The sequence below is a fragment of the Solenopsis invicta genome, chromosome 5 (genome assembly GCF_016802725.1).
Source record: "Solenopsis invicta isolate M01_SB chromosome 5, UNIL_Sinv_3.0, whole genome shotgun sequence".
Lineage (NCBI taxonomy): Eukaryota > Metazoa > Arthropoda > Insecta > Hymenoptera > Formicidae > Solenopsis > Solenopsis invicta.
This window is the reverse complement of record NC_052668.1, coordinates 24685493-24706943: the sequence shown is the minus strand read 5'-3', so window position 1 is coordinate 24706943 and position 21451 is coordinate 24685493. Positions and strand designations below refer to the sequence as shown.

Sequence of the window (21451 nt, the reverse complement as noted above, 5' to 3'; positions counted from 1 at the left end):
GGATTGTAATCCGAGAGAGAAAGAGAAGGTTACGCGATGCGGAAACAATATTGCTGTGAAATTCATTTGGCTGCGACGAGCCGTTTTCCCGACGACTGGAGGGGGTGCAACAATCGCCTGCTCGTAAACCCAAGCATTTCCGATTGTTAGCGCCGATAATACTGGGGCAGTGGCGCGACAGTTGGTTTGTTAGGTAATTCGACAGATCGACATCGAGAGTGCGAGGGCTGGAGATAGAGGAAGAGTGTACAAAAAAAGAGTATATAAAAAATATATATCTGGCTGTCGAGACCTACTGATTGTTCGACGGATTATCGCGGCACTGTTTTTTTAAATTGCATCACATGGAGGACGATAGAAGGACGTGATTGCGCAGCTATACAATTTTGCGCCGTACCCTACGACAGGACAGAGGGTCAATTTGCGCGAGTATCACCGGGTTTTAATCGAACACGCGGCAGAATATTATAGTACAAAGCAGCGTGTCAGTATACAGCCGCGTAATATGCGAAACAGACGTTGTTCCGCCGTGCGCGCGCGAGCGCTCTTTGACTGGCACTTTCCCCACCTGTATTTTTCATCTAAATCCGCCCGGGTGCCGTTAATATTCATCTCACCGCGCAATAGTTTAGATCATCGCGAAATCGCCGCACCGTCGACGATTCGCTGCAGTGGACACCGTATAAATACTCGGATATTTATTATCCAACTCCGCGCTATCGCTGCCGTTATTGCTTATCGGAAATAGTTTCGTTTGCAACACAGTTTCGTGATGTTTACATCCTATATACACGTTTGTCTCAATTGCTCTCTCTCTTTCTCTCTCTTTCTCCCTTGCTTTTATTATGCGAAATTCGCTTCAATTGCGCGCGAGAAATTAATTAAGCGTTGCAACTTTTCTAATTTTTTCCAATCATCGCTGTAAATAACACGATCTTTAAGGTATAGGTCTACTTAGAGTTTGCAGCAGAAACAAATTTTGAAAACAAAATGCAGCTATTCTTTTTTCTTTACAAGACTGGTCCATTTCGTACCTTTTCGCGTTGCATTGTTCGTTTCCTTTCTCGCACAAAGCATGAATATACACTTGTTTCGTGCGGAGTAAAGGAAAACGTAGCTAAAATGGATTGACCTAAAAACTCGATGCTGAGTCGCGGGTTAATGCAACCCGCCGAGCGAACGGAAAAAAAGGAAGGTAAATAAAAAAAGAGAGAGAGAAAATGCCGCGTGTGCAAACGCGCTATCTTCCTGCCGACCGAAGCAACGAGATTTCGCGCGACGAGACTGCAGCAGACGTTCTTAACGACCACGCAGCAGCGGCGTTATGAAGTACGCGGATTCCGTTTCCGACGGAAATCGCGAAGGGGATCCGCTGATGGCGCCTGAGGGAGGCGCCCCGCGGGCCGAAACAAACCGTCGTAGCCTCCGTCACTTTCGACGACCATCAACTCGATTGCCTGTCGCCGGTCGGTCTTTCGCGAGAACAATAACGGCCGAGCCCTTTGGGAAACATTCAATCGGACTTCCAATCTCATCATCGACAGGCTGCGGACGTGATCTCGGCGGCGGCGCCGAGGCGCAATCTCGGGCATTATGATACACGATTAATCGAGGAATATCGTAACACGCTACACTGGACAAAAAACGAAAGTTGGACACGTCCGGATGGAGATCGTTCCGCTTCGCGAATCTCGCGCAGAGCGTTTTGCACGGTTAATAAGCGACTTCCTGTCGATGTTGCGCAACGATCCATAGACACGTTTTTCATTGTAGGTGCGATCGTTTTTGCCGTTGGCACGTTCATCGCTTCTATTTTACATTTCCGAGTACCGTGCATTCGGACTCGAGAATAAAGTCTATTATTTGACGTTGAAATAAAGAAAAGAAAGTAATAATTGCCGGAAAAATTACTCGCGAACAATTTCTTCCGGAACAGCGTAATACGCTTCTTACCTTCTCGCTTTGAGTATCGAGGGCTGAAGTAGCTTCGTCCAACAGTAAAACTCGAGGATTCCTCAATAGCGCACGTGCGATCGCTATTCGTTGCTTCTGCCCGCCGCTAAGCTGAGTGCCCTTTGATCCCAATCTCGTGTCGTAGCCCTGAATAAGCCAGAGAGAAATGGAATTATATTTATTATTGTGCGAGAAAATAGTTTATTTAAAAATATATTAATAATACAAAATGTTAACACACAGCAATCCTTTCTCGACAGAGATTTATGTTGCATTTTCTAATTTTTTATCAAATAATCGTGACTCTTTTAAAAAAAAAATTGTTTAAAACTAATTATAATGTTTAATTACATTTATATGCAACAGCAACAGAAATTTTTTTTATGCGAAATGTAATATTAATGGTAATTTAATTTATAATAATATAAAAAAAGTTTATGTCTCTGTTTTCTCTCTTTCTCGTTTTTTTTTAATTTGAAATAAGCCCCAGGATTTTTGCTGCTCGTAAAAAAACTCTTGCGCAACGACGATACTACATCGAGCGACTAACCAACGGTAGCGAGGTGACGAATGCGTGGATGTTCGACAATTTGGCGGCCTCGATGATCTCGTCCATGGTCGCCTGTCGGCTGTTGTCGCCGTAAGCGATGTTCTCCGCGATCGTTCTGTCAAAGAGCACCGGTTCTTGTCCCACGACGCCGAGCTGCGACCGAAGCTTCGCCAGCGAAACCGAGGCGATGTCACGCCGGTCCAGTGTCACGTTGCCGGAGATCGGATCGTAAAGTCGCTGCAGCAACTGAATGCAGGTGGATTTCCCGCAGCCACTTTGACCCACGAGGGCCACCATTTGACCCGGCTTCACGATTAGATTCAGCCCTTTGAGCACCGGCATCTCCGGTCGCGTCGGATAATGGAAGTCGAGCTTCGAGAACTGTATCAAGCCGTCCGATTTCTACGAAGGCAAAAACACAAGGCGACTCGTTAGCCGGGAGGAGAGATTCGAGATTCGCGTTAATCCCGTAATTTACGCGCCGCTTGCCGTCTCCAAATCCCTGCGTTACGAAAGGTAATAGTAGGACGCGAGGATGGTGGTCTCATTTCTTTTTCTCTCTTTCCCCGGAGATCGTATCGTAGAGAGAAAAATTATTGCAACGGCGGGATCGACCGGATTATGATCTCGAGTTATTTAACGCGAGTAACTGCGCCTCATTTAATTTACGCCGAATGTTCTCTCAGACAAACATACCGATATTGCCTCCCAACGAAATTCATCTCGCGTCTCGAACGTAATTAACGAGACGCCACTCGGAAGCTGCGCTATCAAACGGTCGCAAATTTCTCGCGGAATCCTGTATCGTTTGCACAGGAGTTTTCCGACTTGCGCGCGGGCGCGCGTGCAAACACACGATGCGCCGCGAACGAAACAGAAAACTGCGTTTCGATGCGAAGATTAAACATGCATCCGGCAATCAGCGGTATATCTACGGGCAAGGCGTCGCGGTAATCATCGGATTAATTTACGCGCGCGCGCACGCTTCGCAAATCATCAAAACCGTTTGCAATCTCTGCGCGCATCACGCGACGTGATTACGTAAGCAGTTTATCGAGTGCATTGTAAATTACGCGGTCACGTTAGAGATACCGTTCACTAATTCTCGTTAATAATTCGTCAAGCAATGCTCAACCGCTCAACGAAAAATCTCACTTCAACTTCCGCGTCTTGTGACGAGATAACGGCGATTAAATGCAATTTTAGGAAAATTCGGAGAGCTGCGAAAGCGTGGAAGGATTCGTAAAACAAGTCGCGGATAATTTTTTTCTTTTTTTTCGAAGTTTGTACGAGGCGATTTTGTTTCTTGCGCGTAAAATATCCGAAGATCTCTTCGCTCTTCAATTCAATTAATTTTTTGGTTTGATTATTCGGTTAGCAACTCATTTGCGTCATTTACAAGGGAAATTATTCGGCAATGAAACGCACGCGAATCACGTCGCGTCGGCGCGGTCCAATAACAACTCGCGTCGGCACGTGCGTGAAAACAAATCACTAAGGCTAATAATTTTACGATTTAGCGGCCAATTTAAATGCTGTGCTCAGTGTCGCGCGGATTTCGATTAACTTTGTAAGAGATTAATTAAAAGTTGAAACTAATTATACGCATGTCCCGCGCTTTATCATATTTACGTTCTTTCGACGAATTTTCTATTCCTCCCTCAGGAAAATTTAATTACATGTTTCTCTTATCTTCTGTTTGTTATTACTATTATACAACGTTAAATATGTTGGCGGCTCAAAGCCAGCTGCGATTTGCATCTCGCAAATATTATTTATTTAATGATCGCCACTAAATGCATATAACAGAGGCAAAGTGCGCAGTGCTCGCGTTGTATACTTGCGGTTTACGTAAACTGAGTTTACACGCTGAATATGCGAGATATCAAGGCGAGAGCTCACCCAGTCTAAATCCTTTCCCTCCGATCCCGGTGGCGAGGTGATTTCCGGGATTCTATCGAGCAGCTTGAAGATTCTGCCGGCCGATATCTTGGCCATGTTGAAGTTGGGCGCGAAGGCGAGCGCCTGCCCGAGCATCCACGAGCCGAAGATCAGCGCCTCCGATACCTTGATGACCTTCTCGTAACTCAGCCCTTCCCTGGCCACCAGGTAACCGCCGTAATAAAGACTTATGGCGTAACCGAACATCGGCGCGGTCTGCCCCCACGAGTACACCGTTCCTCTCAATCTGTTCCTGAGCCTGGTCGCCTTGGCGACGTGATCCAGTTCCGTGCAGTATCTCTTGAAGAAGACCTCCTCTTTGCTGAGACTGGCGACCGTGCGTATGTGGGTTATGGCCTCGACCGCTACCCGAGTGGCCGACTCCATCCTCTTCTTCTCCGTCATACCCTGACCGCCTATGATCCACGCCTCGAATTTCACCGCGCCGAGCACCAACACGATCGGCACCACCGAGACCAGCGTCATCTTCCAGGTGTAGTACATGGATATGCCGATGCCGATCACGAGGGTCGAGAAGGCCTGGAGCATGGTGCCGACGCGAGTTCCGGTCGCGCCCTGAACGGCCGCCGCGTCCGACGACAGCCTCGCGCAGAGCGCGCCCACGCTGTTCGCGTCCTCGTCGTACCAGCCCATCTCTTGCTTTAACATCGCGGTGAACGCCATCTTCCTTATTCGCGTCGTCATACGCACGCCGGCCAAGCCGAACATGTGCATCTGCAGGAAAGTCCCGACGCCTGTGATGACGCCGACGACGATGAACATTATCGAAAGGAAAATGACCTGCTTCATAGTCTCGTCGGGGTCGGGAATATTCAGTATACTGTAGATGTCGCCGAATAGTATAGCGAAGGCTGGGAAGGAAGCGCCAACCGTTGCTGCCGCGAGACACCCTGCAAAAGATCATATATGATTACACTTTGTACATTATAAGATCTGCCAACAAATTCTGTCGTCATCGCTAATATCAATGTTCTTGTTAGCTAGAAATTACCAATCACATTTAATAGCCATTCCGGTTTGTTCAATCCAAATATCCTCGTCATAGGCGCGTCGTAGGGTTTTTCATGCTCGTCCAGTTGCTCCTCCTCCGCCGAGGATTCAGATCTCGCTAGAGAGAGTCGATGGGAGTGCGCGGATATCGTTGAGAACTGCTTGCTCAATGGCGGATTCTTCGTCTTCATCTTCGGAGTGGCCATCGTGCTCTTGGCGGCAGCCTTCGTGGCCTTGTCTGTACATTAACGAGCAGCAGGGAAAATTAAACGTGTACCTAAACGTTCGCGGAAACCCACGATACGAGTGATACAAAGGTTTCTGAGTTAAAGCCCACCTTTAGCAACGGCGTCCGCGTGGGTGGCATGCAGTCCGTAATAATGACTTTTGAGCGCCATTAATTCCTCGTGAGTCCCTTGTTCGACGACGACCCCGTCTTTAATAAACACGATTCTGTCGACGTTTGTGATGGTGGAAAGTCTGTGGCTGACTATAATCGTCGTTCTTCCCTTCGCTGCCACGTCGAGGGCTCTCTGCACGGTTGCCTCGCTATGAACGTCCAACGCAGACGTCGCCTCGTCCAGTAGTAGGATCGCCGGATTCCTCACCAGCGCACGTGCGATGGCGATTCTCTGCTTTTGTCCACCCGACATCTGAGAGCCTCTTTCGCCCACCGGGCTATCGTATCCCTATTGAATTCACAAACCGGCCGGTTTTATTGTCCCGATCCTCGTGGGCGAATTGCCATTAGAATGCGACGTCGCGGAAGCGTGCGCGTGTCTCGAGGAAAATAAATTTTCGGAATCGAGAGAAATCGATTGATTCGAATTTCGAGTTAAAATTATAACAAGCTATTTCTTGAGCTAAATTGAAAAATATTTTTGCACACGGTACTTGGCAATCTATCAATTTACACTGAGAAAAAAAAATTTATAGTGGTAGCAACTATAAGGGGACAACCATACAAGTTTTTTTAATAGAATTATAATATATAATTAAGTGAACTATATTATAGTTATTGCAACTAAGTTAATGGTTAAGAGAACTAATAAAAATAGTTGTAATAACTATACAATATAGTAATAAAAATAGTTGTAACAATTATACAATATAATAGTAAAAAGAAGTTGTAGTAACTATATAATGTAGTAATAAAAATAGTTAAAATAACTGTACAATATAATAATAAAAAATAGTTGTAATAACTATACATTATAGTAATAAAAAAATGTTGTAACAACTATACAATATAATAATAAAAAAATAGTTGTAATGCCTACATAATGTAGTAATAAAAAATAGTTGTAATAACTATACAATATAGTAATAAAAAGTAGTTGTAATAACTATGTAATATAGTATATTACAACTATTTTTTTATTAGTTCTCTTAACCATTAACTAAGTTGCAATAGCATAGTTCACTTAATTATTTATTATAATTCTATTAGCAAAATTTGTATGGTTGTTCCATTACAGTTGCCACCATTACAATTTTTTCTCTCAGCGTAATTTTATCATCTCGATTTTCTTTCTTTTTTTTATTCGAACTTGCAAGACTCGCGCAAATTTGCAATTGCAAGTGTGAGATAATGTCAGTTATGATACCGCCAATCGCCCGAGGACAGTTCCCGAGCGATTCGCGGTTCGAAGTAACGGTTATTTAATCAAGGGGCGAAACAGCATGTCACACCTGTGGTGCACATTCAGCGGGCGGTTTAATAAATTCGCAGGGCTGCGACACGTTCGCCGATAGCGCGGCATTCCTCGATCGGAGTTCTTCCCGCAGGCTGTCGGATCTGACAAAAAAGCTAGAAGGGTTTTCAGTTAACGTAATTTCTCTCTCTCTCTTTTTCTCTTTCTCTCACGGTACATCAAATCCATTTACAATCGACATGATTCTAATAGATATGGCGCAGTCACTGTCTAGAAATGTTATCGCGACCGTGCGGAATGAAGCGCGCGCCGATTGATTACAATCCCGATGAACTTACACCCGAGCAGATCTCGTTTTTCCAACGGGGAAGCTGCACGATTAAATTGTAGCGCGCGCGAACGTATAGCGGGGTAATCTGCAAATGTGTGTGCAAACGCGGCGGCAGCGATCCAATGGGGCCGTCGCGAGTATCGAATTCACCTACCGATAATCCGCTAATAAACGCCTAATCGTTGACACAGGCGTAATCTCGGATAATGTTATTTGCTCCGCGCACAGTTTAACACGCGTGTTTTATCGCCTGTTTGCGCGGGTACTGCGCGTACTGCCGAGCACACCTGAGACTATTGTTAACACATCGCAACGCGCGCGCGATGGCAACGGTTATATCCAGTCGGGGAATCATTTGGGAAAATCACGCCGCCCCTTTCGCCGCTCATTAAATTTACCTTTTCAATTAACGCTCGCGCAAATTCATCAGGATTTCATCGATTAGCTTTGAAATTGCGCAGCCTCTTGCGGTGATAAAAAATTTTGCAGACTGTCAAAGTCAAAGTATCAAATGTATTTTCGCGATTTCCCGTCGCGAGCATTGTCATTGCGAATCTAGCGACCGCTTTGTTCTATTTCCGAGCAAATAATCTGAAGGGCTTCCGTAGAAGAGACAATGTCGAACGGATACCGATATCTTAGTTGAGTCTTCAATTCCGTGACAGCGCCGTATCTACCAGATTCTATGACTTTTCCTGGTAGAAACTAGCTGAATCAGTCAATCCCTCGCGTCGAAGCGCGACCAAAAAGGAAGCTATAATTCCGGATGGGTAAAGGGCGCGGCTGGAATACGAGAAGAGGGCCGGCGGTGCTCACCTCCGGCAGTTTGCTGATGAAGTCGTGAGCGTTCGCTTCCTTCGCAGCTTTGATCATCTCCTCGTCGGTAATGCTGTCATTTCCGTAACGGATGTTCTCGCGTATCGTTGTGTCAAAGAGCACCGGCTCCTGACCGACCACGCCGATGTGCGAGCGCAACCATTGAACGTTCAACGTTGACACGTCGACACCATCTAGGAGGACCTGCACGGGAAAATACAGGGAACTCTTGGAAATTGTCTCTCTCTCTGTACGCATACATACGTCGAGCTGACGCGCTGACATTTCTGCGCGAAACGAGAATCGATGGTTGAGTGGAGCGATAATAACGTAGAGAGAAAACTCCGTTTGTAAGTAACGTAGCTATTACTTACGTCATTTCTTAGCAGAACGAACTTCTTAAAGAGTAATAATCTATTCTGGTTAGAAATGAGTGTAAGTAATAGCGTAATAACGTTACTTTTAAATAGAGTTTTTTCTCTGCGTCATTACCGTGCATAATTATGTTCGTAAAAACACAGTGACTATTTCTTTTAATATTATGATGTTTGTATACTCTTTTAATCTCACGCTCTGTTTTACGTTTCTATTTTATTGCAATATTACGTACTCCAGTTAGTTTAAAACTGTGCTCCGAGGCTGACAAATAATCAGCGCGCAGAGTTTGCATGAGTTGTAAATTGTAAAAATTCACGCAAAAATATTATTAGATTAAACACGAAGATCGCAAGTGAAGAAAAATAACATTCTTCTACACTTGATTGTTTGAAAAAATTAAATTTATATATGTATAATATATAATTAGGGTTGAATAAATTAATATATTTTCTGAATAATGTTAAATTATAGTTAATATAAAATGAATTTAGTTATGTTAAAAGTTACGTGAACGAAAATCTAACTCAATTAAAAGTTATACGTTGAAATTATATTAATTTAATTTAAATTTAAACTTAATTTTAAATAGCATTATTCATATTAAATGAGAAATTTGTAATTTTTCAAAATTAAATTACTCAAAACAATTACAATGTGGGTTTTTAAATAAATTTTGAATATTTTAAATATTTTTAAATAAATAAAGTGTAGATGTATAAAATTGCAAAAAAATATTGTTCTTTTTGTGTGTAAGACTGTGTGTTTTCTCTCCTTTGTATAATTTTTTCCTTTTATATAGATAAACTTTTAACTTGAGCAAAAAGTTAATAAAACATTAAAACTAACTTAGTTAAATTTGTTAGTTTTTTAATTTTATTATTTAACTTTTTAACTAGTTACTACCCAAATCTTTATATAATATATATTATACATAATATATTATACGTATAAACTTTTTTTTATTAATTTTTTTTAACATTAAAATATTAACAATAATTGGATATGAATAGAATTTCATTACTGATAAAACAAGCATAAAATACAAACAAAGTAAAGAAGAATGTCATTTTTCAATCGAGGTGAATATCGATACCTAACATTTTCGTGTGAATTTTTAGAATTTCCAATTCGTGCAAACTGCTCGTCGATTATATACTTGTCGATTCTGAAAGGCAGCTCCACACCCAAAACTGGGGTGATGTATCACAATAAAATAAAAATGTGAAGCAAAGCGCGAGATTAAAAGAATGCGTAAACAACATAATGTTAAAGGAAAATGCGGTTGCTTTTTTATGCGCGCGGGCAGCGCGGAAACGATCTATGGAAAAATGTATTATGTTGCATGTGCACAGTATTTTAATATTACACGTAACTAAAAGCGAAAACTTCTAGTTTGCAACTTTATCGAACACACCGGCGTGATATATTCGTTGGGCAGGGCGCGGTAAAAAGCCGCAGGATATAAAACATAAAATGTTTACTACACGCAGAATATGCTGCGTTATCCGCAGCTACTTTGGCGCCGTAAAAATCGCGATCGCGTTAATAATAACACTGCAACGACATTTTTTGCCGTGCTCTCGATCGTGCGATAATCTACCGCGACAACGACCGTCTTTCGTGCAAAAGAGTTCATCATTTTCTCCTATTGTGAAAACATAAGCAGGATAAGCGAGCCGATACTGTACGATAAGACTACCCTCGAAGACGTACGATGAAAATAATGATGAAAAATATAACATAGGGATACGGCACATACGGCCGTAAAACAATTATTTTCTGAATAACGCCAAAGTAAATTACCGCAGCGCAACGTCATTTATTCAGCGTCACTGTAATTTCGCGAGGGATAAAAACGTCACTCGGACATTTATGGCGCTATATGCGCGGTTATTAACTTTGTTCCTCGCGTAACAACGACCCGTCATATCGCGCCGCGCGTTTTCTCTCTCTCTCTCTCTCTCTCTGTTTGTCTTTATACGCTTTTACCATTAAAAAATTCCATAAACCGGTTTATAGTAAGTTTTTCACGTAAACAGAAGATAAAATGGGAAAATCCAAAAATTTTACGCTTGTAAATTGACACTTTTTGCTTCGTATTGCATGCGTATGTTATTCAAAACGAATTATTATGACACAGCAACAAATATACATATATATTTTTTTTTGCAAGAAGGAAGAGTCCGGTTAACGAGTTGCGTTACCTGTCCGTCGAGGGGATCGTAGAGTCGTTGAACGAGTTGCACGCAGGTGGATTTACCGCATCCGGATTCGCCTACGAGCGCCACCGTTTCGCCGCGATTGATCTTGAGATTCAGCGCCGTGAGCACTTGCACGTCCTTCCGCGCCGGGTAGCGGAACGCGACGTTCCTGAACTCGATCTCGCCCTTGACGGAGTCCAGCCGTCGACCCTCCTTGCTGAGGCTGTCGATGGACGGCACGTGATCGATAACGTTGAAAACCGCGGCCGCTGCGCCCCGCGCCATCGCGAACGCCTCGAAATGCGGCGAGGTCAGGCCCATGTTCTGCGCTCCAGATAAGACTCCAAAAAACACTATCACTAATACGGCCGGCGTGTACTCCCTCACCTCCTTCGGACGGTCGTCCAGGATTAATTGCACCCCGTACCTGCGGCACAAGGGAAAAATCTGTTTTTTGTCGGAGCGCGACACGTTCTCGAAAGCTAACGCGTTTTTCGTCGAACTCGGCAAAAAGAAGCGGGGCTATTCCAGACGCAAGTGCCCAGTTATCTATCTTCTGGCCTTTGTACTCGAAAGATGGAAGTTATTTCATTCATATTATTAAATATGGTAAGGTACTTTAAGAGGTAATTCGAGCGAAACGATTACGTTAGAGACAATAACGCGACAATAACGTCCGAATAATCACATTCGTTATAGCTCATTGAAAATGATCGTATCTTGTCATTAAAAAAGCACATTTTCAATTAACCCGTCACAAATCATCTAAGCTATCAAATTAAGAATACGAGTACGTATATTTGAAAACAAATCAATTATCAAAAATATGAAAATTTCATAGATTCTTTTATTATTTTGTTTGAGTATTTGTGTACAATGCTTTTGTTAGTTTAAAAGTTATTTAATTTTTTGTTTACTCTTGATTCTTACGTAAAATCGTAAAAACATTTTGTAGTATTTTACAAATTTGACGAGGAAATTACAAACTAAATAACAATGTTTATGGTATTAAAACTTTAACAAATATTTGTACAAAAAGTTTATTTAGATCTACTTACTTACTTTAAAAGTTATTTAATTAAAACTGCAGCAAAATATGATTATTTTCACTGCGAAAACCATTTATAAATAAAACTTTTCGCTGTTTCCTTCTTTGCAGCCGGTTTTAGGGTCAAAATTCAAACATTTGCGACAAAAACTTTTGTCGTTGATTAGAAAAAGGAATAAATCTAAGAAGCTTTTAGTTTTTAAATTTTGACAACTTTTAGTTCGTATTGTACAGTCGAACTTGAAAAGATATCTGTAAAGCCAAACCTATTCGTATCTTTTTACAATAGTAGCGTGCATCCTCACCAGAACGCCAGCGCGTAGCTAAAGTATATGATGAGCCACATGACGCCGCCGCCGATCCCGGACCACATGCCCCTTCTAATGCCAGTTTTTTCCGCGGGTCCGAGTTTCTCCGAGTACCTCTCCACCTCTTTCTGCTCGCCGTTAAAGGCGATCACGGTCCTAATAGCTGCGAGGACCTCCTCGGCGACGCTGCCGGCCTGACCGTAGGCCGCCAGCTCCATGGCCGACAGTGAACTCTGCACCTTGGCGACAATGGCCGTGGCGATTATTATGATCGGCGCGCAGCTTAACATGACCAGGGTCAGCTTCCAGCCGTACACGAACGAGATGATGACGGAAGCGAAGAACGAGGTTATTAAATACGTGATAATACTTAGCTTCTCTCCTATGCCATCCTTCATCCTCTCCAAATCCCTGTCAAAAGGACGAGCGACGTAATTTTATAATCGTGTATGTAATAATTAACGTAACAGTCAATGAAATCCTCCGATCCCACTTCGGCTTAAAATTAATTTTTCTACGTGATTGAAAGTAAGTCTCGAGGTTCAGCTTTAAAGCGAGCTTTAAACGTGAACGGCTCTCGAAACTCCGAAACAGTTTTTTTTTTTTTTTTTTTTTTTTTGATTGAGATCGATGGTTTATCAGCGTCATTGTCAGCGTTATCGCTATCTTATATTTCTTTTTACAGACCATCTGCCATAAGATTAAAAATCTTTATGTAACGCTACCGGACAGTCGATAGACCCACCGATGGAAAATAGTCGATCAACTTCTATATACTCTACTAGATACACCTGTATATTTCCTCAGAGATAGCAAGATACTGCAATAAGTGTCGTTATCGCGTTTATTGCAGACGTTCAGTCTGCAATAAACCGTAATTGCGCATAACGGTACATTAAAGTGCAATAGCTTATCTCTCGTCGCGCGTTTTCTCCCTATCTTCATCGCGGCGTAGAAAAAAAAAGAAATGGAATCGCGACGACCGAATAACGAGACCCGGTTATCTCGAGATAAAAATTAACATACTCGCGATTCACGTGGCTAATAACTTAATACGAGTCGCCCATCCAATTACTATACAGTGTAATGCGAGCGGAGGCAGAGACAGTGCGGGAACAGGCTTTTCGAGTTTCGAGCAAACGCCCACCTGTTGATGAACACACAGGTTCTCGCCTCCTGAACTTTGCTCCTCGCTACCCTCGCGCCCTCGCCCCGCGTTTACATCGACGAACGTGAAAATCGAAGGTACCACGTCCTCCCTTTTAGGGCGCATCGATGCGTGAAGGTACAGAATATCGTTCCCCCGCTGAAATTGTTCCCCGGAAACGGGAAAAATCGTAACCGCCGAAATCGTTAATCGCTATTAGATCTTTGACTAACACCGAAAATAATATCCGAGATGCTTATGAACGAAAGATTCGTGTGCTTTCTATAATTTTAAAATATTTTTTTATGAAACTAAATAAATCGAAGCGGGAAAGAGAGAGATTGTCGCAAGGGGCATTGCATTTGCTATCACAGATATTTCTCAGCGATTCAATGCTATAATACTGATGCTGATTAAACATTTGCCGATGCGTTATAATCGCTTATCACGGTGAATACCGTGATCGAAGTAATCCATGTTATCTGCGAAACGACACGGCGTATTTACATAAAGACAATAAAGAGAAAAACTCACTCGTTAATTCTACTGGCGAAGTTGGTCGATGTGTTTGTGTCGTACCACGACATGTCCTGCCTAAGAACGGCTTTTAGGAACATCTTGCGTATCCTGGAGATTTGCCTGGAGGCAGCGATATTGAGCAAGTCGACCATGAGCAAGCTGAGGACGAACATAATCACCGATAACAACGCGCAGGAGACGCCAAAGGCCACCGAATCGTCGTAAAGAGCGTCCTGCCTCTCTTCATCAGTTGAATTAGGACCTCTAAAATAAATAACTTTTCGTGTGTGTCAGAGTGAAATAACACTTTGCTTCTCCCGAAAATTCGAGGGAATTTTGAAAAGTCTGTTGTACATGTCTTTCTAGTTAATGTAAAATTATCAATTTTTAAAAGAGATGAAATGCTACTCACAAAATCTTCCCACCTCCGAACCAAGGCAATATTGTGGTTGGCGTGGTCGTGTCATTCTTTCTGTTACGGTCCAATAACATTGTACTGAATTCACCATATTGGATGATTATACACGGAATACCCAAGCCTACGCAGCCACCCAATATCAGGCCCAAGGCAACCAATAGCAGCTCACCCCACGTCGCGAATCGAAACTGATTAGTTGGATAATATAATCTTAATGGACAATATAATCTTAAACATTCACTAGCTACACTGAGAAAACAGTATTCATGACTATAATTGAATCTTAAAATATAATTTAAATTATAGTCACGTTTGGAACCAATTATATTAAAAATTATCATAATTGCAATCATTTTTTATCGGTGCAACACGTTGTATATTATTGTTACTAATACTATAGCGGTAATAACCATAAAAAATGGAGCTCTTAATCTTAATTATTTTAATCAATTCAATTAAAATCGCAAATGCTAATTACTTTTCTTCTCAATGCGCGCTATTATAGTGCGACTTATCGTCTCAAATAATACTATTGCGCTTCATAATTTATGAGTAGGATGGATGAAATGTATTGAGATATTCGTGTCTGTAAGAACATAATCCGTTATATTTGAAGCGCGGAGTGTTCTCTCTCTCTCTTTTTTTTCGAAAGTTTCACAAGCACGTTTATTCGGTGCGGCGAACCCGCGCGTTTTTGAATGATTCAGCAGCGGCGGATTCGCGCTTTCCGAGAGATTTAGCTTACAAAATTAATACCTGGCTAACCATGATTAACGAGCGGCCATGCAACTACTCCTACGCAAGAACAATCATAATTGACCGAAAAACGTATTCGAATTTACGGAATCGTGAAAAATATATCAAGTCCGAGCTCTCGATTGCCGAGCAAGTTCACGGTCTATTAAAGTGGAAATTATAACGCGGAAAATTATACAAATGTATCCCGGCAATGAGTCATTAACTGTCGTTTATCACTGAGAGCGGTGTCATTAATCACTGTCGCATCGTCCGGAGATGCTGCGACAGCCGGCGCGATCGGGAGGAAAGTAACATTCTTAACGTTTTCGCCGGTGGATCACTCTCCACCCTAGAACGCGTGCTCCATTTCGTTTATGGCGCGACGTCGTACAGTCAGTGTCATTCTGAAGAAAAATATTTCTATTTAGTAAAGCATAGTCAGTGTTATTCTTTGGCTTTATACAGAAAAAAAAAATTAGTATTATGTCAACAATTTACTGTTGAGAATTTATAATATTAAACAAACGTACTTTGCTTACGCGAAGAGAATCATTTTCTTCATGTAAGCAAATTATGTCTGTTTACAGATATAAATTTTTCCAAGAAAATTTTGTATTCTTATGTATGAAGCAATGAATTCTTGATTTGATACTAATTTTTTTCTGCATACGATTATATTATTTTTAAGTGCAAATTTAAAGAATCTTGTAAAATGTTACTCTTACCTACAAAATTTGAACAATTGTATTAACAATAATACGTAATTGTTAAAATTTTTCAGGTAAGAGTATCTCTTGTCCAGCTAGAATGAACAAACGCTGTGAAGTAGAAAAAGCGTTTGCTAGGTGTATCGGATTCCCATTCGCGTTCCTTTCGTCGGTTTCGTCAAAGTTGGTCTACTTTAAGAGGAACGTTACGCTCATAGTTCTCGAATTATAAAGCAAACGAAATTCTCGGAAAAGCTGCTTGGACTTTCAACAAAGAGTGTCTATAGAGAAAGCGAAAAGAGCGGAGGACAGCATGGGACACTCCACGTGTATTCTTGATTTCTCAAATGCTAGCTTTCGCCGCAGAGAGTGTTGCACTTGAAATTCGCGACCGAGGGTCCTTCTCAGCCTCATAAATTATTCCAGCGGGAAAACTCACCAGTTTGTAGTAAGGCACGGGTTCCAACCGTGGCTCCGAGACTGGCTTATCCTCCTCCTCCTCCTCCTTCGTTTCCGGCATAAATTCCCTGTCGACACAAAATGCAAATCGATCGTTAATCGAAATCCCTGAGCTTAAAGTTCGACATTCGTTCGGCCGACCGAATTTTTTCCCCATGCATCTCTACGTATTTCCCTGAGATAGCCAATTTCTCGCTCCGGAGAGTGCGACGCATCTCTCACATTAAATTTGTCAAAAAATGCACCGAAATAGAGTCTCGTCTACTATATTTTCACTGTTCGTTGGCTGAACGCAAATAACAAAAGTGGACAGCTCATATGTGACATTACGAATACCCCTAATCCTTCATTGCGTCAGGCATCCGAAGGATCAAGGATCATCGTTTCGCGGGATATTTCACGGCACTTGGAACCGCGTATAATTAAATAAAAAGAAATGGAACGCGATGAACGAGAGGGCAACGCGGTTACTTTTACGGGGGCGGTAAAAGGGACGAGAAAGTTTCGATGCCAGAGGCATCCTCGTAAAAGCATGCGTTTGACCCCCGTATACGATTTCGTATACGGGTCTGTAAAAGTTTTATGCGAGCCTCCTCTGGCCATGTTCAAGACGTTAATAAGCCGGCGAGCCCAGTCGCAGCAACGATCCCATACATTTTATCCAAGTCTTCGGTCCCTTTATTTCTAGATATATACGTCACAATCTGTAACAAGCTCATTCGTACATTGCTTTGCCATTTTCCCGTAGCATGTATTCGGCCTCGTGTTTATCCCTCTCCTTGTCTTGTCGCGTGTCTGAAATGAGATATACAAGATACCGTACGCACAAAAAAATTCCGCAGACACATTTAAATGCAAAGCGTGCTGCGCAAATAACGTGTCACCGTCGTTTACTGCATTTAGCCGCGAGATAACATGGCAATAGCGTGATCGACAGATTCTACAGAGATGTCTTCATGCATTGTCGAATCGTATATCACGCGCGTCATGCAACTAACTGGATTATTATACTTTCCGCTGGGAACATGATAAGGCCGTTAAACACACGTGTATATCTTTATCTCGATCGCGAGATCTTTACAGATTGCTCTCTTGCCATTTCCCAGGAAATGATTCGACGAGTCGCCCGGAGAAGCTTTCCTTCGTGGCCTGGAAATCGTGAATCAAACGATCCCCCGCGTAAATCGACAATTTAAAGATCAACTGGCGGGAGACGCGGAGGAGACTTGTCGGGTAACTCGGCGGGAGTGCAAAAACTATCGGGATCCGCGGGAAGTTTCGACGTCGTCGTCGGAAAGCCCAGGAACCAGAAGAGTAGTCCTGGATGAGAGACTTTGGCGGAAAGTCGACCGGGCGGCGTCTCTCTCCGTGGGAGCTCCATTAGCGGCGTAATTGCTGTTGGAAACTCCCCCGACAAATCTACGATCGGCACGGAATATAGGAAGCTTTGCCACCTGAAGTAATAACAGCGCCCGCGCGCATACTCGAGGACGATGTATTAGCGTCGGCGTATTTTCGCGCAAAATTCGTCGGGCGCGCACAGTCTCGCCCGCCGCATCGAGAGCAAACACGCGCGAAAATTTATTCTGGAAATTATTGAGGGCGGTTATTATTTTGCCGCTTCTCCCCAAGGAAAATACGTATTTTCCCCGAGAGCATTTCGCTGCGCCCTTACGCGAAAGCTACTAAATAATGCAATAAAAATATTCTTAGGGAGGAAAATAATGGTTTCTAGCTGCAATTCCGGTTCTTAATTACAATTCTGGTTCGCAGGTTCCCGTTCGACGACACTGCCGCAACCCCCCTTTACTCTACAGGCAATGTGTAACCGAACGCCTCTCTGAGAAACTTTCTCAGTCGCGACTCTTGTGAAAGCATTAAAACGAACGTCGGTCGTCGGAATTTCAACAGTGAGACATTTAGCGCCTCTTAATACGTTTTCCTCGCGGGCTGTAGGTTAATTGAATAATCCGTAGCTCACTTTTATTGCAGAACTTAAATGAGATCCAACGAACTTGTACCTGTAACTTGGATGCATTAATCTATTAAAAGTGAACAGTACTTTTTATTTTCCAGAAGAAAACTTTCTTGTTTTTTTTTTTTTTTTTTTTCATTTATTATCTTAAGAAGATATATCATTTTTTGCTCGTACCAGTCGCGAAGAGAGTCGCGATTTATTAATTAATGCAAAGTTAATTTATCATTATTAATAATATTTTACGTCACCAATGATAAAATAGAAAGCATAATAATCCAGCGTATTTTTTGAATGAGCGATTTTTACTTTGTAGCTTGAAAATTGTTTTAAAATCGGATCATCTTTTTAAAATTTCAAAATAAAACAGTTTTTTTATTCAGTAACAGTTTATTCATATCTGTTTGAACGATGACAGTTTAATTTTTACTTTGTATTACTATCTAAAAAACAATTTTAAAATCTTCTCTTTTATTAAGTATATACAAACGCGATAATAATTAAATTATTCCACATCGTTGCTAACCGTAATAATTATAATCGTTCAACTCGAAAATGCAGAATTATCCGTGCAAGCTTTTGCAAACACACTGAAGCAAACGAAATACACAGCGAGGACTAATTGTATTTTAAGCCACTTGAATAAAGTTACTTAAATTCGATCAGGTTGTACATTCGTTATGCGATATGGAATTAAGTAATGTCCTATCGGACTTTCAATTAACTCATGAAACTTTCCGCTTACGCGAACTCAGTTTCATAATCACATTCGCAACTTAATTCCGCATCGGGTAGCACGGTGAAATACGACATAAATAAGAAACTGACTTTTAAACGGACGAGCTTGCATCCGATAACGCGGATACTTACATCTCGAGATGACTTTTCCCTGACGGGGGGAGTGGTTTTCCATGAGCGTCTCCATTTGGATATCCGGAGACCCCTCGCGGGGGCTCGCTGACAACGGATAAATTCGCTGCGTCATTGTGCATTCTCAATTAACGACCCTGCAATCATAAAGAGGAACGAAGATCGTGAAGTCGTTTTGCAGTGATCTAAACCTTAAATTGTGACGAAAGTCAAATATTACAGTTTAATTGATTCTCAATTCGTTTAATCCTTCGTCTTTTTTCACTCTCGGCCTTTCGTCGAACAATTTCTCGAAGTTTTGTCGCGCGAAACCTTGCGGTCGATGTATCCGTATCAGAGATGAACAATCCTCTCGCGAATCAAACGCGCGTCGCACGCAGTCAGTCATAGTAGTTGCGACGCAAATAGTGCCCCTATTTACTCCCGCCATTATCCACTATATCATATGTTTGCACGTTGAAGTACCCCAATCTAAACAATGATTAGACACCGAGCTAGCCGCGTTAATTAATCGATCGGTTGCTGCGAGCTGCATTAATACCAGTAGTAACGGCGAGTTCACTCCGCGTTCCACCCTATTAAAGGTATCTTGTTCCCGTATCGGTCACGCGCGCGTCGTGGCTCCTTGTAAAACGGGAAACGTCGATTCGCTCTTTCGTTACGTCGAATAATACGAAACTCCCTCTCCGGTCGACGAGAGATCGACGGCTTTTCCGATATGCAGACAGGATATCAGGTTCGTGCCGTTACAGAGGCGAAAAACGGACGACGATGGTAGACCGGGGATCGGCCAGGAACGACGTTAAGGCTTTTAAGAACGTGAAAAGCGCGAACGAACAAGACCTCGTTAGAGCGATGAAAAAGCACTGACGAGGGACGTTTCACGCGGCCGTCGGCCAATTCGATCGAGCGCATTGCGACGATTGAGTGCTATCGCGTGATTGCGAGCTTTTTTCTAACAATGCCCCTCGTGCCCGCGAATATGGACGAGAGAGAGAGAGAGAGAGAGAGAGAGAGAGAGAGAGAGAGCTCAACTGGTTGAAATTATATACACGTCTTTGACATTTTCCTCATACCTTATTCAGGTGTATTCCACACTGCCATGCATTAATTCCCTGGATCATAGCAGCAGCCTGACTACTGGTATTCATAATCGATTTTTATTTCAAGATCGTTTTAAGTAATGTTTTAAAATGCTAATGCGACTTTATAATTGATTGGCGACGTCTTAAGACGGTATTAAATATTATATAAGAATCAATTATGTATACCGACCCAGATATTCCTCTACTTGCGAATTTTTGGACTTACGACCGGCATGCTTTTGACTACAAGAACGGTTTTGCTAAAGTTCTGAAAATTCAGCTGGATACAGATTTGAAAATTAATTTTGTTGAGCCATCAAAACAATTACGTAGGACGTAATTCAAGCATGAGGAGCAAGGCTGCAAAATGTTGCGACATCGTAGCAACTAATTTGGCTATTCTGCACAATTATATTATTTTGATGACTCGATCAACAAAATTATTTTCAGATCTGTATCCGGCTAAATTTTTAGACACTTCAGCGATACTGTTCTTTTCATGTGAAATGAACTAGTAGGTACTAACTTATAACAAAGCTGATTAAACACTTATTAACCAGTGAAGTTATCCACGTTAAATATTAATTGTATATTATTAAATATTATATAAAGAACTATATTTTTAAGAGAAAAGAATAAAATGGTTTTTAATCATGCGTTGAAGTTAATCCGCGTTTATATTAAACATTTATTTTACAATGGCGAATAATATATTGAGAATTACGAGTGTGATGTAATCTTTAAAAAAAAAAAGTATATTTATTATTTAAATAATTTTTTTATATATGCAGAATAATTATTTGACTGCTATTTTTTATTTACGGAATGCAAATGTTACTCGAACTTACGTTCAATTCGATTTATGTAACTTCGTCGTAAGTAGAGGGATACCTGTATTTCGATCTGCTTTTGATGGACCACTTTGACAACTCCGTTTATTTGCCGTCGCCATCTGGCCATTATCACAGCAATATAGACAGAACTACATTATCTTCGTGACGACGTGCTCGAAATTAGGGTGGTGTTAGGACCCACAAAATTATTTACACTTTTAGAATGTGTAACTTTCGCTATCGTGACTTATCTCGATTTTCAATTAACTCGTGATAGCTTCTTATCATTTTGCCAAGTTTCATACACTAAATCATCCCGTTTAGATTAAATTACTAAATACTATCCGCACCGAACGAGATGAGAATCGCTCCCCTTCGCCCGTTATTTGATCTAGACGTAATACTTGTCGTTACGACTTTATTAGTCTCGTATCGCCATTATCGATCGCACAGCTCCGCCTCGCGTTTTGCAATAAAACGAAACAGATGAATTATTGGTTACTGACGC

General features: G+C 41.8%; 1 protein-coding gene across 7 annotated transcripts in view; it reads right to left on the bottom strand.

Annotated features, from left to right (window-relative positions):
* Positions 1 to 21451, bottom strand: part of LOC105195263 (multidrug resistance protein homolog 49) — a 71351-nt gene that overhangs the window by 7634 nt on the left and 42266 nt on the right. For 4 of the 7 annotated variants that reach the window (XM_026130918.2, XM_011160627.3, XM_039449841.1 and 1 more), the window contains 13 exons: positions 19026 to 19162; positions 16906 to 16975; positions 16161 to 16248; positions 14271 to 14464; positions 13874 to 14122; positions 12190 to 12603; positions 10840 to 11263; positions 8258 to 8461; positions 5793 to 6144; positions 5457 to 5693; positions 4406 to 5355; positions 2504 to 2905; positions 1954 to 2100 (listed from right to left, as the gene is read on the bottom strand). In XM_026130918.2, coding sequence (XP_025986703.2) covers positions 1954 to 2100; positions 2504 to 2905; positions 4406 to 5355; positions 5457 to 5693; positions 5793 to 6144; positions 8258 to 8461; positions 10840 to 11263; positions 12190 to 12603; positions 13874 to 14122; positions 14271 to 14464; positions 16161 to 16248; positions 16906 to 16975; positions 19026 to 19140 — 3846 coding nt within the window. In that variant the 5' untranslated portion in view covers positions 19141 to 19162. The remainder of the gene's footprint in view (positions 1 to 1953; positions 2101 to 2503; positions 2906 to 4405; positions 5356 to 5456; positions 5694 to 5792; positions 6145 to 8257; positions 8462 to 10839; positions 11264 to 12189; positions 12604 to 13873; positions 14123 to 14270; positions 14465 to 16160; positions 16249 to 16905; positions 16976 to 19025; positions 19163 to 21451) is intronic. The other 3 variants (XM_039449842.1, XM_039449844.1, XM_039449843.1) reach the window with 1 other exon arrangement.